The 17,454-nt window shown below is 41.3% G+C and overlaps 1 protein-coding gene across 15 annotated transcripts in view; it reads left to right on the forward strand.

The window, feature by feature from the left end:
• Pde4d (phosphodiesterase 4D) overlaps window positions 1–17,454 on the forward strand; it is a 1,511,604-nt gene that overhangs the window by 1,481,855 nt on the left and 12,295 nt on the right. For 14 of the 15 annotated variants that reach the window (XM_087616181.1, XM_087616183.1, XM_087616180.1 and 11 more), the window contains 5 exon segments: window positions 10,272–10,365; window positions 11,643–11,815; window positions 12,767–12,865; window positions 13,999–14,163; window positions 15,308–15,407. In XM_087616181.1, the coding sequence (XP_087472307.1) occupies window positions 10,272–10,365; window positions 11,643–11,815; window positions 12,767–12,865; window positions 13,999–14,163; window positions 15,308–15,407 (631 nt within the window). 15 annotated transcript variants of the gene reach the window in all.

A 17,454-nucleotide genomic window follows, 5' to 3' on the forward strand; every position in this document is an offset into this window, starting at 1 on the left:
GCAGCACATTCAAGCAGCAAGGTGAAAACTGTAAGGTTTCCCATGATCTGGACGCCACAGTCAGATAGCATCACTTGATCACACGGGCCAGCTCATACTTACTTTAGAATGTTACAGCCCACTAGGATATTTCTATGCAGATTAAATGGCCACAGCAGGCACCCTACATGTTAGGACTGTGTGCTAAAGCAAGGCGTCTTCAACTTTGCCCACTTGTGACCTTTGACTGGGAAATCTTCACGTGATGCTAAATACATCAATCAAAAACTTGCTGATAATAAATCACGAAGAACTGTATTTTAAAATAAGTCCGTGGGGGTGCCAAACAGTTTTTTTTCCTCACTTATTATAGACTAAAATAAATCTGGATGCTGATGAGGTGGATATCAGTGTTTAATTTTATATACAGAATTAAATTATGGCTGTTTGATACTATAGGATGCAGGGTAGCTTCAGCGTTATTTGGAGTTCACCAGCATTTTACTTTTGTAATCATCAATACCAATAACAACACCCCTTTGCATACATAGTAAATACAGAGTGGCAGAAATGTGGATAGGGACAATTGAAAAAAATGTAAATCGTTTTTTAAATCTTATGAACACAAGATTTGCCGAAAGATTTTTAAAAAGTAGAACAACTCAAGGCAGCAACTAAGCAATTTCTAAACCGAGCACCTCTATCGTACAACCCAAAGCTACTCTAATTCGATGCTCAACCTGACAAAGAATGCTGGAGAAATATCAAGTGTTTTTAGTTAATTAAATTAACTGTGTGTAGAATAAAATCCCTGCAATTAATAACGTACAGTCGTGCCTGATTTGAGCCAAATTGGTTCCAGCATCCCTTTTTGGGTCTACCTCGTAGTGCAGAGTGTACACACCTTGCATGCACAGCCAGGGTCCTATGAAGTCACGTTATACGGCACAGGCGAGACCAGACACACCTCGGATGCGTTGTGCATTTGGTGTTGAGTTTTCGTTTGCTGTGTGTTCAGAAACTGTACGGTTGCAAGATTTGTGACCTTGCATCCAGTCTCCTGTGGGGTTCTGACCCACAGTTTCAGAAGCTGGGTACTAAAGGGTTCCAAGTTGGAGTCCCTGTCCTGAGTATCAGGGTAACATTGGGGAAACCATTTTTCCCTCCAGTTCTCACTGTATATGGAGGTGGGGTTTAGGGGTGCTGAGACCGAAGCTGCTTTCTGCCTCTGTCATGGTTTGGATTAATGTAATGAGAGTGGAGAGGGGAAGGGACAGACCGAATTAAATGGTATCTTACCGAAGACAGGACTTGGTCACAATGTTTTGAAGGAGGGGAGTATGCTGGTAGTAGGGAACAAACTGGGGTTACTCAAGGATTCAGTTGGATGATTTATGTTAAACACCTGATAGCATGTGACTCACATGAGATACCTACTGAATGGACAGACAGAGTCACAGATTTCATCTGAGGCACTTGGAGAAAATGCGGCCCCAGCGGCTGCAGCTGCAGTAGTTATACGAAGTACTTTAAATAGAAAAACGTTTCACAGTTTTGTAAAAGTTCCAGGTGACGAGCAGGGCATTTGAAATGGGAGAGTATTGTGAATTTGGAAACATGGTACTAAAGTTCAGGTGAGACGTCGTCATGGAGGGTAGGCCTGAAACAGTTCGTGGAGAGCCAGAGTGGAAACTTCAACAGAAGGCAGAGAAAGGCAGGGCCAGAGAAACCCGCAGAAACAGACCAGGGAGAGGAGTGGAAGGCATGGTCAAATAAGGCAGGATATGTCAAAGGTAAGAAAAATGGAGGACAGAGGGGGGCAAGGGGTGTTCTGCTGGGTTATGCTGGTGGAGAATTGGGGTTGTGGATTTAGACAAATGTAGAAAGTGAGCCCAAAGGTGTGCTGAGTGTCTGAGAAGCAAAATAGAAATATCAAAGAGGCAGAGAAGGCCTTTTCCCACCCGTACCCATGGGGTGTGTTTCGGGAATTCCCCTTCACCTGCCCCTGTTGTCGCTGCCTTAAAGCCACTGCAGTACAGAACCCTATATAGGCTGTACTTTTTCTTAGTCTGTAGAATTGTAACTATTTTGTAAATAAGGCACAGTTAAAAAAACAGGTAAAAATACACTAGAATATTAGTAAGTCTACTGTTGAAAGTAGTGTTATTAAAAACGAGAATACTGCTGGAACTTTCCATTTAGCATTTTCAGGACACAGTTGGCTGAAAGAACCTGGAATTACAGAAAGTGACATTGCAGGACTACTGTGCTAGACAAGCGTTGTGGTGAAACAGACTGAGGCAAACCTGGTGCAGGACACTATAGAGTAACCATGTCAGGGAGTCCCAGAAGCCCAGAGTGATCAACCGAGACAAGAATAGGCACCTTATGCAGAACTTTGTAATAGAGCAAGAGAAATTAATTTCTCTCATTTCTCATCCACAAGATCTGTTTAGGATAAAAGTTACCATATCAAGCAGAATAGAAAAGGTTGGGTTTCCCAAAAGAATGTGGAGGTCTCTTTTAGCCCTCAGGAAAAAAAGGTATGCTTACTCTCCATTTCAACTCTGCATTCCTAAAAGCTATTCAGTCCGTTCTCAACTTCGTCTGGGATCATAAGAAATGTTCTGCAGATCAAGTACAGAAACTGGAATCGGTGTGCATAACTGCGTTCTGTATCTAGACAGAGACATGCCCTTTCAGACACCCCTCCCTCCTCTAGTCAGATTTATATTTTAGACTTTGTGTGTTATAGAGTGTGGCCATATTACAATAGAAACAAAGGATTCTGACAGCAGCCTTCCCCAAGGAGAAGGGATGTGTTCTCATTTATGAAGTCTGGACTTGTGGCATTTCATTATGATTGCGCTTGTGCGCTGAGCACGGGAGGAAGCCAAGCTGTCTTTATCACCAGGAAAGCCACGTGTTGGGATTTGAGACAGAACGGGCTCATCAAGACTATCAGAATTCACACAGACTGGCAGTATTTATTTAAGAGACGATCCAGATCTTGACAGTTTTGTGATCACTAGCCATCCCTGTGAGAGGGAAGCCCCATTCATCTTTTACAGGCAGCCTCGGAACTGCAGGGAGACCTTTATTAAATGGCGTTCGCCATGTGGGAGGAAAGCCTCTTTTCCCCAGAGGCTCACCTTGCCAACCAATCACAAACCATCTTGAGCCGCAACCGTGCCTCCTGCCCTCATAGACCAGGGATGGAATGCGATTGGAGCATAGTTGGTTCTGTGGGCAGGGTTTCGTGTCACCCTTCCCGGCTTCCCCCACAGTTCCTTATTTGGTAGCCTTTGACAGAACTAGTCTTTCTCACTGCTAAGCATCTTGACATACATTATTCATTAAGCCCTGGAGCTCGGAGAGAAAGATGCAGACTCTTAGCTCTTTAGCCTCTTCTTCATCACATGGATATTCCTTATTCAGAATAGTCGCTGAATTTTGTTCCATTTCGGAGTTTTACAAATGGCATGTGTTTAATGGAAAGACGGCTGGATGGGATCCTAATATGATGCTTTCTTATTTACGCTTAATTACCAAAAATCTTTAACTCCCCACACCCTGAATGGCTTTGTGGAAACTGGTAGAAATTGAGGTTTGAAGAGATACACATTTTAGAACTTGCTGTCACATATACGTATAGACACATAATCTATCAAAAATGCCTGAAGCAAACTATTTATTGTCAGTGTCTTGGGGCTACATAAAGGTAAGATTTATTTTGCCGTTAAAACTGTCTACTTTCATTGAATAAGTGGTGGATTTTAGCAAATTATAATGGCGTCTGAGCAATTTTATTTCTTCTCTTAGAAATGAACTAGGGAAGAAGTGTGCTTTGTTGCTAAAGAGATAAGATTGTATAACTGAGTGTCAGGTGTACTTTGTGTATTAAGATAGCTTTTGCATGTGCCTTGGTTCTTCTGTTTGTCCTATATAAATTTAAGTTACATTCTAAATAGCAAGGCAATGAAATAAATTAATTGCAAATAAATTATTGTACCAAATTCCTTCCTGTGACTGATGAATTCCGATTAGCATTGCAGCATTTAAATCTTATCCGTCGATACGAGGTTCCAAGTGTTATGCTACTTATGACTTCAAGTGGAAAATAATGTCTTTCTCACCTTCATTTTTAAAGCTGTAGATGATGTACCTGACTGAATGATTTTCATTCTAGTGTAAACTTGGTTATCTGGAGATAACTGTAAGAAAGTTTATTCATTCTGTGGATTTATTTTTAATCTCAAGGAATAAGTTTATACAGGGGATTGGTAAGATCATGTGGATGCTGGACCCAGCTTTTCATGTTGTAAAGCTGTCATTGAGTTCTGTCTCCATGATTGAAGCAGGAAGTAGGAAGCCCTGGTTTAGACCCCAAAGGAAGTGGGGTTCAGCCTTGAATGTATGAGCCACTCACAGCACATTTTCAAAGACATCCTTCTACTCTACTGCCCTAAGTACTTTCAGATGGGGGGTTCTGTTTGTTGGTTTTCTATTTCTTTGTGAAAGGAACTTGCATGCTTGCAGTCAAGGTTGACTAGAATTCTAAGAAAGCTAGAAATCTTAGCTCTGTCTTGGTTGCTAGGATTTCTGTAAATCTCCAGGATAGTCCATATTTTTAAAATACACTTCATGTTCTTATTGCCCGAGTTTTTGCTAGCCATTTCATGTTTTAAAATTCCAGTAAAAAGTAATATAAGAAATACTCATACACTCCCCCAGAGTCTCTCTCTTAGCCATTCCAGACCCTTGAGACATTTTAATGACTTTTGTTAGAATTATGACTATGAGCAATGCCTCCACAAATCTAAATATAGAGTCTTAGGACTTACCTTTTAGGAAGACACTTGCTGGATTGCTTAGTGCCTGTGTTAGCATTCTGCCCCTAACCTTTTAAGAAAGTCAAATATTGATATTCGGTCTTATGTGTTCTGAAATATTATTATTATAGAGCCAAGGCAGTACTCATTTAAACAGGTCTTAATATTGATGCCTCCCATACCTGCAAGGCATCATATCCAAACTGCACAATGGAAACAGTAGTCAGTGCAATGTGTATTTAAATAGGTCTCAGTATCTTCCGCACTTGAGGAGTATCATATCCAAATGATTGTTAGCAGGATTCCACGGTGGAAGCTGTAGTTATTGGCTCACTGCTGGCTGCACGGCATCTTTTCGTGCACACAGGATGTGCCATCCACCCGGTCTGCTGCGTTACACAATTACAGAGGACTGAGTTTGTAAAGGCTTCATTCGTTTTATTACTTATTCTGCATCCCTGACTATCTTAAAGGAAAACTGTACAGAGAAGACCGGGACTTCTAAAACACGGAATACAACATTCAGATCGGTTGCACTTAGCCTCTGCTTTATGACCTAAATGCTGCCCACTCACACACTCTCCGGTGCATAATGAGAACAAAGACCTCAAAAGCATCTGCAGAGGAACCGTCGTATCCCCCTCCCCCCCATTATAACCACGATTTGTTGTAGTGTTTTTAAAACATTTAGAGTAGAACAGAACCAGTAAGAAATTCATCAACATAAAATAGAGGTAACTTTCCAACATAGCTACACACCCAATTAAATAGCGCTCGCACAGGGTTTTACAAGAGGCACGTTTTGCACTCACCCATCCTAAATCAATTAGGCAGTGTAATGGTGTTGCAAGGAGGAGACATTCTGTCAGTTTTTTTTTTTTAAAGCCATCCTTCCCGACCCAGGAAAATAGCCTCTAAATGTCTTAATAAACACAGTTATTCAAAATGACAGAAATTAACCTTGTAATTAAAATGTTTGTTAAAAGCTTTAGTATATTGTTCTTTAATGCATCAGGCCTGGACTACAAGCTGAGAAAGCCCTTGTGGCCACTTTTGTGGTTATGAGTTTAGCATACCCAGATTGAAAATGTCATTAGCAAGTAGCCAAAAAAGGTAGCAATTTTAACTCTTCAAAAAAACGTCCTTGTGTTGTAACTTAGTTGGCTCTTTGAAAATGGCCTTTTGGAAATCCCCCTGACTTAGCTTTCCTGGGTTGAATCCTTTAGGGAGTCGCTTTAAATATAGTCTCATAATTCTGTTAAAATGTAACATTGCCTTCTCTGAAACACAGCAGGCCTTGGTAGGGAGGCAGGTGTGCGATGTAGGGTTTCTCCAACCTGTGCTTCTGTGTTTTAAACAAAGAGGAGAGAGGAATGTGGGAATAGCCTGTGATACAGCACTACGGGGGAGTATGCACTGTGAGTCTGCACAGAAGAATCTCTTCAATGGCTTTTTAACCTTGGCAATATATTATGCTAGCTATTTCTATGAATTATATAAACAAATGCCCAGAATAATTGTACACCATTCTTCCAGCAAAACCAAATAATTTGTATGGCATATCTGCCGGGAGCGTGAACATGAAAAATTTCCAGCTGCCAAATCGAGCAACATCTTCATCCTACAGTCTGTGTGTGAGGTGGAGGATGGGTCTGTGGCTTCCTGTCTCCATTTCCCAGGGGTCTTCAGAAAATGAGCATCTCCCTGTATTGTTGTACTGAGAGATGGTCAGTGTGGCGGGCAGTTCCTGTACTGTCTGCTGAGAGGCTCGCACTAGTAGAAAGCATTGCCCACCCCTCCCCGCTTTGACATGGTCGAGGAGTCCTTAAGGGCAACTTCAGCTTAGAGCATGGGCTACTTGAAATTAAGGAAAGAATACATTGCTGGCTACATGTTTAAATATTTAGAAAACCTTCCTTTGAATATATCTTACCTCATGTGTACTTTTTCCCCAAGGGTAAATTACTTATAAATCATTTTACATGTGAGAGATTATACATAATATTGGTTTTGAAACAATGTTACAAATGGTTTTGAAACAGCTGTGATTTCCCACATGGGCTCTTGCCTAAATTCCTTTATGCAGCTGGATAAAATGGGGATTAGCTGTAGATCTATCTGTCATCAGTTCTATCTTTGTGTCCTGCATTGACAAAAACCAGTTATCAGTATAAAAGTCTCAGAAGTCAGGGTTGACCACCACAGAAGGGCTAATGAGAAGAACTCAGGTAACCGAATGTGTGTTCTGTGGTAGGCAAAATGGAAGTCAGCCTAAATGGATAGCTCATTTAATTAACTGTAAGTTGATAATTTACTTAAGAAGACATAGCTTGGTAAAGACACAGATTTTTTACCACTAGTGAGTGTAAATGCCTTTTGAAATAATCTCAGGAAGCCTCCTCTTAGTTTCACAGGTAATAATATATGCTACTCAGCAAATGCAAACAGGACCAGATGCCTTGTGTTATGTGGTGCAGTGCACATCCTTATACAAAGGCCTCAGAGCAAATACAGCTAATTGTCTGTGGTTTACATCTCTGTATTGTCTGTGGTGATTATCTCTGAGCAGTGGGGATTTAAATGTTTTTCTAAATCTTTCCTTCTGTCTAGCTATCTAGATTTTTTAACCATACATGTACGTTAACAAGAATGTGTACAAATACATGGGTTAAAAAAAACCCCAAATTTTAGAATATACTCGTACCTGCGGACTGACACACAGAACGTGTGTTCACCGCGGTCAGTTCTTCCTAACTGTAAGAGAAAGCTAGCATGTGCTTCTTGTCTCTCACAGTTGGCTGGCACTGTCTTGATCTCATTCTTGTCTGCGGTGATAGCTGAAGTCTTGTTCCTCATTTGGATTTCCTAGCACTGGCTTTGGAAGAGATTTCTCAAGACTATATGGCTTATGGTTGGGCCACCTCTGTACAAATGATGTAGAAAAGCAGGAATTATGAAAATTCTAAGTAAACCCGTTCAGGTCTAAAACTTGCATTTCATATACTTCCAAAAGAGGAGCTCATCCCTCCTCTCTGGGCTGACATGACAGATCTGATAGTGAAATGTAAAGTTTCAGATTCTAGCAAACATGTAATAAAGTTATTTTATATTTTTAACATGTTTGATCATGTATTTAATATCATTTACCTTGCTTATTGGAAAACTGCATTATTCTGAATGACCTAGTTTGCTTTCTATTTCTATGATAAAACACCATTTCCAAAACCAACTTGCAAAGGAAAAGGGTTAGTTCACTTTACACTTCCGGGTCACTAGAGACAGGCACTGAAGCAGAGAGCATGGAGGAGTGCTGTTTATTGGCTAGCTCTCCATGGCTTGCATGGTTTGCTTTCTTACATAACCTAGGACCAACCGACCAACATCATTTGGCTCTGTTCCTAGTGAGCTGGACCCTCTTATAACTATCAATAAGAAAATGCACTATAGACATGCCTATAGAGAATCTGATAGAGGCATTCTCTCTCTCTCTCTCTCTCTCTCTCTCTCTCTCTCTCTCTCTCTCTCTCTCTCTCTCACCCCCCCCTCCTCCCCCAGTGTATGTGAGTGTTAACACCTGCATATGTGTCTGTGTACTCCATGCATGCCTGGTCACCATTGAGGCCACAGAGAAGAGAGTGCTGGATCCCTAGGAACTTGAGTTCCAAACCTGTTGTCAGGCACTGCGTGGGTGCTGGCCATAGAGCCCAGGTTCCTGGAAGAGCAGCCAATGCTTCCAACCACTAGGTCAGCTCTCCAGCCATGGAGGAATTTTCTCAGTTGAGGTTCCTCTTCCCAGATTAACTCCAGCTTGTGTCAAATTGACAAAACAACAATAAAAACAGAGAAAACTGGGGAATTTAGCTCAGTGGTAGAGCGCTTACCTAGCAAGCGCAAGGCCCTGGGTTCGGCCCTCAGCTCCAAAAAAAAAAAAAAAAAAAAACAAGAAAAACAGAGAAAACTAGGACACTGAATGTTGAAAGCACTTGAAGCATAATTAACATGCCTGGTTGGGAGATATTGTAGACTCAGAGGTAGGCTTTCCATTAAGAAATGCTATCCACATGGTCCCTCACTCAGTCTCTGGCCTCTGAGTATTCCACATGGATCACACATATATAGCCAAACACAGTATCCACAAGTGAGAGAAAATGTCGTGTTTGCTTTCTGGTTACCTCACTTAGCATGACTAAGCTTTCAGTTCCACTCACTTATCTGAAATTTTCATGATTTAATTTTTTTAAATGCCAAACAGTATCCCATTGTGTAAATGTACCACATTTTCACCCTCTGGTTACCCATTGATGGACATCTAGGCTGTTTCCATTTCTTGACCATTGTGACTAGAACAGCAGAGAACAAGGATGTGCAAGTACTTATGTCGTGGGAGTCCTTTGGGGAAATGCCCGGGAGTGGTGTAGCTGAATCATGTGGTGGGTCTATTTGTGGCTTTTTGAGGAACCCCCAAGTGGATTTCCATAATGGCAGTGCCAGTTCACAGTCCACCCAGCAGTGTTCCCCTCTCCCCGCATCTGAGTGGGGAGAAGCTGAAATCTCAGAGCAGCGTTAATCTGCGTTTCCCTGTTGAGGTAGCCGATGACCGCAGTGTGTGTGATGGCAATAGGCCCTGTGGCCTCACGAAAATAAATGTGAACTTGAAAAGCGGAGAACCCGTATACACTTTCTGCTTGTGTACAGCTTCAGGAGGAAGTGCTATGTCGTACTTACTCAAATGTTATGTCTCTTCAAAACCCCAAGAGAACACAAAAACCTATTCAGTTTCCCTGTATGGTTAAAGAGAATTATACTTTATTGTATGTTCATTTTTGATAATGACCAATCAAGGGATAAGAGAGTACAGTGTTACACTCAGTGCATCACAGGTAAAAGGAGAAGACAAGAAGGCAGAAGGGAGCTGTGCTGGGAAGGACAGCTGTGGGTGGGGACATTGGGGGTGGAAACAACTAAAACTGACCCCGTAACTATATAACCATAACTGAAACAGCCAAACGACCAAAAGCAGACGAAAGCTAGCAAAAATATAGAATGCCGCACGCAATTGTTCTACATCCAACTATCACACGTTTCTTCTGCCGATGATAAAAATAACCTTTATTTTAAAAATTCTTTTACCCATTAATTAATGCCATTAAGCGCTGTAATCTGTGCTGGCTAAATTTGCATATTCAAATCAAAGATATTTAAAGTTCAGTGAAATTCAAAACTCAATTTCTCATTCATCCGGACTTCCCTCCTTTTCTGTGCTTCACGTCCACGTCGGCCCAGGGCCTGGTCGCCACACTGACTGTTACACCGTTCCCACACTGCGGAAAGTCACACGGGATAATAAAGTCACCATTGTTTAAATGTTCTTTGGGTGCATCTCGCTGTGCTCCGGGGCATGCTTACGTCGGGACACTTCAAACCTCCCCATCTTCTACTCCTTATCTTTTTGTCTTTCAGTTCAAGAGGATGCTTAATCGGGAGCTCACCCACCTCTCTGAAATGAGTCGGTCTGGCAACCAGGTGTCGGAGTACATATCAAACACGTTCTTAGGTGAGACAGCAGCATGCAATTTAAAACTCTCCTCGGACTCGTTTGCTTGATTATTTTTAGAGGGCAATTAGAGTTTAACTTGTTTTAGAACCCAAATCTATGTTAGAAAAGCTATTTTAAATGCATAACGTTAATAAACAGAGACTTTAGGCCTCAGAATCCATCTAAGGTGACATAGTATACTTTGTTTGTTTGCTTACAGTGCTGGGTATCAAGCCTACAGCCTAGCACACGCTAGGCAAGCACCACACCACTGAGCCACCTCTCTAGCAAAGTCTTTCCTAATATTAAATTATAAAATATTTACTTTGATATGTATTCATGGCTGTATTAAACACATTTTTTGTTAAATGCCACCATTACTGGGGACTAGGGAATTAATGATAAATTATAAATGGTCCCTAACATGAAGGTTTGAAAGTCTGATGACTACCAGATTTGACTGATACAGGTACGATTCCTAAGGGAAGTTTGCTGATGCAGTCAAGAATGTGACTCTGTGAGACAACCCTCCTAACCTTAATTGCGAACAGGAAATGCCCAAAGTGAAAGTTAATCATTTACTGCCTTCTAGTCTCGGGAAGGTATCTTTAAGTAAAATTATTGCATATGAAGAAGCGAATTCCTATATAGATGTTTGTTGGACCTACCCTGTTACAAGGGAGAGCTAAGGCCTTTAACAGAGATGAATGTATGAAGACATCTTGTGTCTATAGCTCTTACTGTAAAAAGTAGCATATATGGGTATGATTATATAATGTTGGGGTTTGTCTCTGGGTCCCTGTAAGACTGGGTTACATCATAAGAAGGGAAGACAGTAACAAGTATCCAGTCATTGTAAGGTGTACTTCAGCTCTCCCAGGGTGCTTGGAGGCAGTTATTTAGCCGCTGAGTCCATTTGCTCCTGTTGTGACATGTGTGCCTGTGAAGTTTCTACCACTTTAAAACACATGTTGAGTTAGTGAGGAAAGCTGTTTCCATAGAGTAGTCAAACAGTAAATACCAAAGTATCGAAATTAGCTTTAAATTAGCTATCACATCTTACCGTTTTCTCCTAGGATAATCCATTAGGAGGCCTTTGCTAATGAAGTAGAATCTGTTGAATTTTGTGTTTGAGGATATCAACTTATAGTCAACTCGAAAAGGACAAGTGGCCTTTGGAATCACTTCCTAGAATACATACTGAACAGTTACAGTTTGTTCGTTTATACGTTATGTGATTAAAAAAACGAAGTTGGATTCGTAGTAAATGTAGGGTGTTTTCTGAATTTTTGAAGATAAGCAACATGAAGTAGAAATTCCCTCTCCGACTCAGAAGGAAAAAGAGAAGAAGAAAAGGCCGATGTCACAGATCAGTGGGGTCAAGAAGTTGATGCACAGCTCCAGCCTGACCAATTCCTGCATTCCAAGATTTGGGGTTAAAACAGAGCAGGAAGATGTCCTGGCCAAGGTGAGCGCGCTCTCTCTCTCTCTCTCTCTCTCTCTCTCTCTCTCTCTCTCTCTCTCTCTCTCTCCTCCCTTCTTTCCCTTTTAAACAGAAAGAAAAGTTCATTAATTTATTTGATCTTAAAAACTGCTTTACAGCCAGGCATAGTGGCACATGTCTTTAATCCCAGTACTTTGGGAGACAGAGACAGATCGATCTCTGAGTTCGAGGACAGCCTGGTCTACATAGTGAGTTCGAGGACAGCCAGAGCTACATAGTGAGGCTGTGTCTATCTCAAATATACATATATGTATACGTGTGTGTGGTCTGTGTGTGTGTGTGTGTGTGTGTGTGTGTGTGTGTGTGTGTGTGTGTGAACAGCAAACCTATTTTGTTTTCTTTGAAGTAACTGAATGAGCTGGCTAGCACTGGGTGCTGGGACCTGAACACAGGTTCTCAGAAAGAGCAACAATTGCTCTGAACCGCTGAGCCATCTCTCCAGTCCTTGATTTGAAGATGGGAAAGTCACTTCATAAATCTCTATAAATTATTCACGTTTATTAATACCTAGTTTTAGACATGTGGCTTGGTTAATACGTCCTCGTTTGCTGTTTGGTTGCTTGTTTGTTTACTTTTGAGCATCTCCATTTGAGCTTTTGGCCTTGGAGAGTTAAAATCTATCATCTCTTCTGCTTTTACAGTAGGTAGATTCTGTGACTATATTTCATCGATTAAATTATTTGAAGTCAAAATTGAATTTGCTATCAAATCCATGAGTTTAAGCAATACTGCACTTCAGGGTATTGACATGAACTTGCCTTGAGTTTGACCATTCACATATCATTTCCTTTACGTTTAAAATGCATTTTACTTCAGCAGCCTTTTTTTTATTAAAGTTGGTAATTTTTAATTGCTTCTGCTTATTGTCACCGGTTGTTCAACTCTGTGTTCTTCGGGTGCTTTCCTTCACCCTAGGAACTAGAAGACGTGAACAAGTGGGGCCTCCACGTTTTCCGAATAGCGGAGCTGTCTGGCAACCGGCCTCTGACTGTTATCATGCACACCATTTTTCAGGTAACCGGCCTCTGACTGTTCCCACGCACACTGTTTTTCTGGTAATGTCCTCCAATTGCTTCTAATCAAGGACCGCCTTGGTCACTTTCTGCTGCTGTGACATGAGCAATCACTTGAGGAGGAAGGATTTATTTCAGCTCACAGTTTCAGGCAGTCTGGTCAGCTGCCCCATTGCCTTTTGGTTATGATAAGATAAACTGTGGGGCAGAAATCATGGGACAGTAGAAGTGGCTGGGCTGAACTGAACCAGTAGAAAGAGGAGATGGAATCCTGGGACAGGACAGAATCTTCTAGGGCATGCTCCTTTGAGCTGGGCCTACTTCTTGGTAATGCATCTAGCCGTGAACTCACTGATGCGCTCATCCCGTGATTACACAGCCACCTATTACAATGCCACCTCAGCATGTTTTACCCAAACTGCCCAGCCTTTGCATTATGCATTGTACCACCCCCTTTGGCTTATTTTGATGCCTCTCTTTTATTGCTCCTTTACAATGAACATAATATTAAGTGTGGAGTATATGTAAAACGTAAATAATAGCATTTTTTCTATTTAAGAAATACGGAGGAATGGGCACAATGCATTAGCAATAGTTATAAATCCATCTCTGCAATGCAGACCTCTTCCTCAACAAACAAGTCTGATTAACCAGAATATAATTTCTTGGGTATCTTTTTAGCATTCAGCCATCCTTCCTATACCCGTTTCTTGTTCTTGCCTTTGTACCATGTCAGGATAGGACTCACTGAGGAGCTGGGGCTGGCACGGGTATCTTGAGAGGAGGAGCTCCAGCCTGGGGGCAAATGTGGGTTCATCCGATGTGACTGGGGCTGAGTCAGCAGCTGCACTGAAGCCGCCTGTCAGAGCTGAGGACTGGCACCCCATTCCTCACACTGAACCCCTCCGCTACAGTAATGTTGCTTTCAGAGGGCCACCCCAGCCACAGGTTGTTGCCAGAGTTCCTGCCCTTTCTGGATACTTCCATTTCCTTCAATAGATATGAGGAAACATTGTTTCATTTTGGGGTTACTTATAAGTACCACCTGCGCACTGGTTCTTTTTTAACATACTCCGGGGAATGAGTTTTAACAGGAAGACAAAAATGTTAAGAGGAAGATTTCTTTCCTTACAGGAACGAGATTTGTTAAAAACGTTTAAAATCCCAGTGGACACTTTGATTACGTATCTTATGACTCTAGAAGACCATTACCATGCTGACGTGGCCTATCACAACAACATCCATGCTGCAGATGTCGTCCAGTCAACTCATGTGCTGCTCTCTACACCCGCTTTGGAGGTCAGCCTCTTGTCTAATGTGTCACTCACTTGCCACTTGTAAAGAGCTCTTAAACTTTGATGTTGGAGGGTTCTTACAGACAGCATTACAGTGGGATACATTGACTTACTTATAAAGGAGAAAGTTATCATTGATAAACAACAGATCCTTTGATGAATTTTATCTGTGAGAGCTAGTCAAAGATTTGGGGATTCATCTGTTTATAATGTTGCATCTTTGAAATGACCCAGTGGACATCGCATGCACACACATCTTACATATTGATTTCCGGCTAGGTTGTTTTCTAGAACTTCAGTCAGATAGCTGTAGTTCAAAGGACGATTATTTTCCACAATATAAGCAACATGTTAATACTTTCCAAGAATTTATTTGAAGGAAATGCCCTTTTGGATTTTCCAAATCCTAAGAAATTGCTCCATTGAATGTTTAATGAAGGAGTTTGATTTCCATAATCATTGGAGGAAAGATTGTGATTTGCTGTATAGTTTAAGACTCCTTTGTAAAATTCTGCTTGTAGCTCACTATTTGGCTAACCCCTCAGCCATCGTTCTCAGGAGGATTTCTGTCCTGGTCTCCATCATTTCTACACCCAGGGACATTTGGGGAATATTTGGAAACATTTTTGGTTATACATGTTCCTAACATGTTGTGAGTAAAGGCAAGGAATTTGCTGAACAGTCTAGTAATGTGCACGATGCCCTAACTACAGCCTTGTTGGCACTGAGGCTAAGAGCTGGTGATTTAGATGACAGGAAGATGAGAGAAAGGAATTCCAATGGCATTATTGAGGCTACAAATGTCCTCACAGTATATCATTAAGCAAGTTGCCCATCAGCCTGTATTCCCTCTCACAGCATCATTTCAGATACACTAATATTTTTTTGAAAATATAACAAACACAGGTTTTGTCATGATTTATAATAAAGTCAGACAAAATATTTTGCTTTCAAATCACATTTAAGAAACTCATCCATAATCCCCTTCTTGATAAAGCATGTTAAGGTACTGTGAGGCTTTACCCTGTGTTCCTTCTGAGCCCTGGGGTTGTTTATTGCATTTGTTTATTTATTGTTGTTTATATAGAACTTCACTCGTGTAACTCTGGAATAACATACTAATACTACCTACACTGTTGGGTTCCCAGGCTGTTTTCACTGACTTGGAGATTCTCGCGGCCATTTTTGCCAGTGCAATACATGATGTGGATCATCCTGGTGTGTCAAATCAATTTCTGATCAATACAAGTAAGTGAACCCTCCCTCTCCTCTCCTCTCCTCTCCTCTCCTCCTCTCCTCTCTTTCCTCTCCTTCCCCCCCCATCTCAGTACATTTTTAAAAAAGCATAACTGAGTAGTTTTCCTAAGTCCCTGTTTCTTCATATAATAATGTGCTTTTGACATACATAAATATGATGTAATTTGTCTCTGCAAATGATCACACAGCCTTCTGTGAGGCAGGCAGTGGGTGTGTGAAAACCATCTGTGTGCTCCTGCACATCTGTAAAAGTCATCTATTACTGTGTTTCTGTGAAAGGAAATCAGGGGTTTCACATGTACAATCATGTAGACACCCAGTAGGAGCCAGTACTAAGCTTCTTCACCCTGTGGATTGTCACTGATCCCCACCAGACACCAGCGCTCTCCTTTCTCCTTCCATCAAAGATCTGCCCCTATCAGTTCCCTTTTTAGATCTTCAGTAGAAGAAACAGGACCTTTGTTTCTAGTTCTGTCTTTAACAACTCACTTTCCTTTTAACTCCCAGTGACCTCTCTGTGCATAAGAAAATACCACTGTGTCTAGGAATGTAAGGGATGGTACAAATCCAGTTGTGTCTCTGATACACCACCAGCTGAAGAGTGTGTGGAGGAGGCTTGTCTCTTCCTCTGGAGAGGGTTTTAGCATTATATAAATGGTGCTTGGCACTTGATGTGGCTAGGTAAATGACTTAAAAGTACCAGGACATAGTCCTTTCCTATCGTGGTATGGTAGATTGATAGTATAGTGAAGAGACATGCAAAGTTGTGACTTGTTTGCCATGTTAAGAAAGTGCCTTTCTTCTGCTTCAGTCAGTGGGCTACATTTTGGCCTTGTGCTGTAGTAATCTGGCTATCGTCATATCAGGGTCTTCACAATCTATGCCCAATCATCACTGTGGCAAGATTTAAAGAGAGAAGGCCAATGTGACTGTGCCTCAGGAAGCTTAACTCGGGTCTGTGAGATTGCTTAGAGCCACTTTTATTTTTTTCAATAGCCTCTGTAGAAACAACAAAATCTGTCAGTGATTCCCAATGGAGCAGAGACAGAATCAGAGGACTCAAGCGCTGGTTGGTAGACCACATTTCAGATGTTAACATTAAGACAGGGCTTACTCCACTACCCAAAGACTATACATGGACTGACCCTGGGCTCCAACCTCATAGGTAGCAATGAACAGCCTAGTAAGAGCACCAGTGCAAGGGGAAGCCCTTGGTCCTGCCAAGATTGAATCCCCAGTGATTGTTGGGGGGAGGGCAGTAATGGGGGGAGGATGGGGAGAGGAACACCCATAGAGAAGGGGGGAGGGGTTGGGGGATGTTGACCTGGAAACCGGGAAAGGGAATAACAATCGAAATGTAAATAAGAAATACCCAAGTTAATAAAGATAGAAAAAATATATTTAAAAAAAGAAAGAAAAATAAAATTTAAACAGGGTTTCTTTGCTATATAAATCAAACGTGTAGAAATTCCCTTATTTGTTAACAGAATAAAAACCATGATTACTAAATTTCCTGAGATTTAGATGGTCAGATTACTGTCATTTTACTTCAGTCAAGTTACAGATGGTAGACAGAAAAGATTTCAAGGTGAAAACAAGAGTACTTGCAGAGTTTATATTGAAATGTCACAAGAAAAATATGAGAAAATGTGGGTTTAGATCAAAAATAATCATGTACTTTTTAGCTATTTTTTCAGGGATTTTTGTTTGGCTAACAGTAATAAAGCAGACATATGTTCAGTCTATAATCCAAAGCATGTCTGATGATGATAAGAACCAGCTTTGTTAAAATAAATAATTGACATCATTAATTATTAAAAAAAAAAGATGGGGCTTCCTAACCAGGCAGGATCACATTTCATGTGCCCACTGCCTAATAAGCACCTGTAACGGGCACTCACAGGACTCATCAAAAACGACTGCATAACCATTACCACAGTGGAATCGCTCCCCGTGCTCGCACTGGGTTGGTGCTCATGGTAGACCAAGCACTTTCTCAAAAGGGCTGGCAGGTCACAATGGCAAAGAACAGCAAGCA

The sequence above is a fragment of the Rattus norvegicus genome, chromosome 2, assembly GCF_021556685.1.
Source record: "Rattus norvegicus strain SHRSP/BbbUtx chromosome 2, alternate assembly SHRSP_T2T, whole genome shotgun sequence".
In the NCBI taxonomy this organism is placed as follows: Eukaryota; Metazoa; Chordata; class Mammalia; order Rodentia; family Muridae; genus Rattus; species Rattus norvegicus.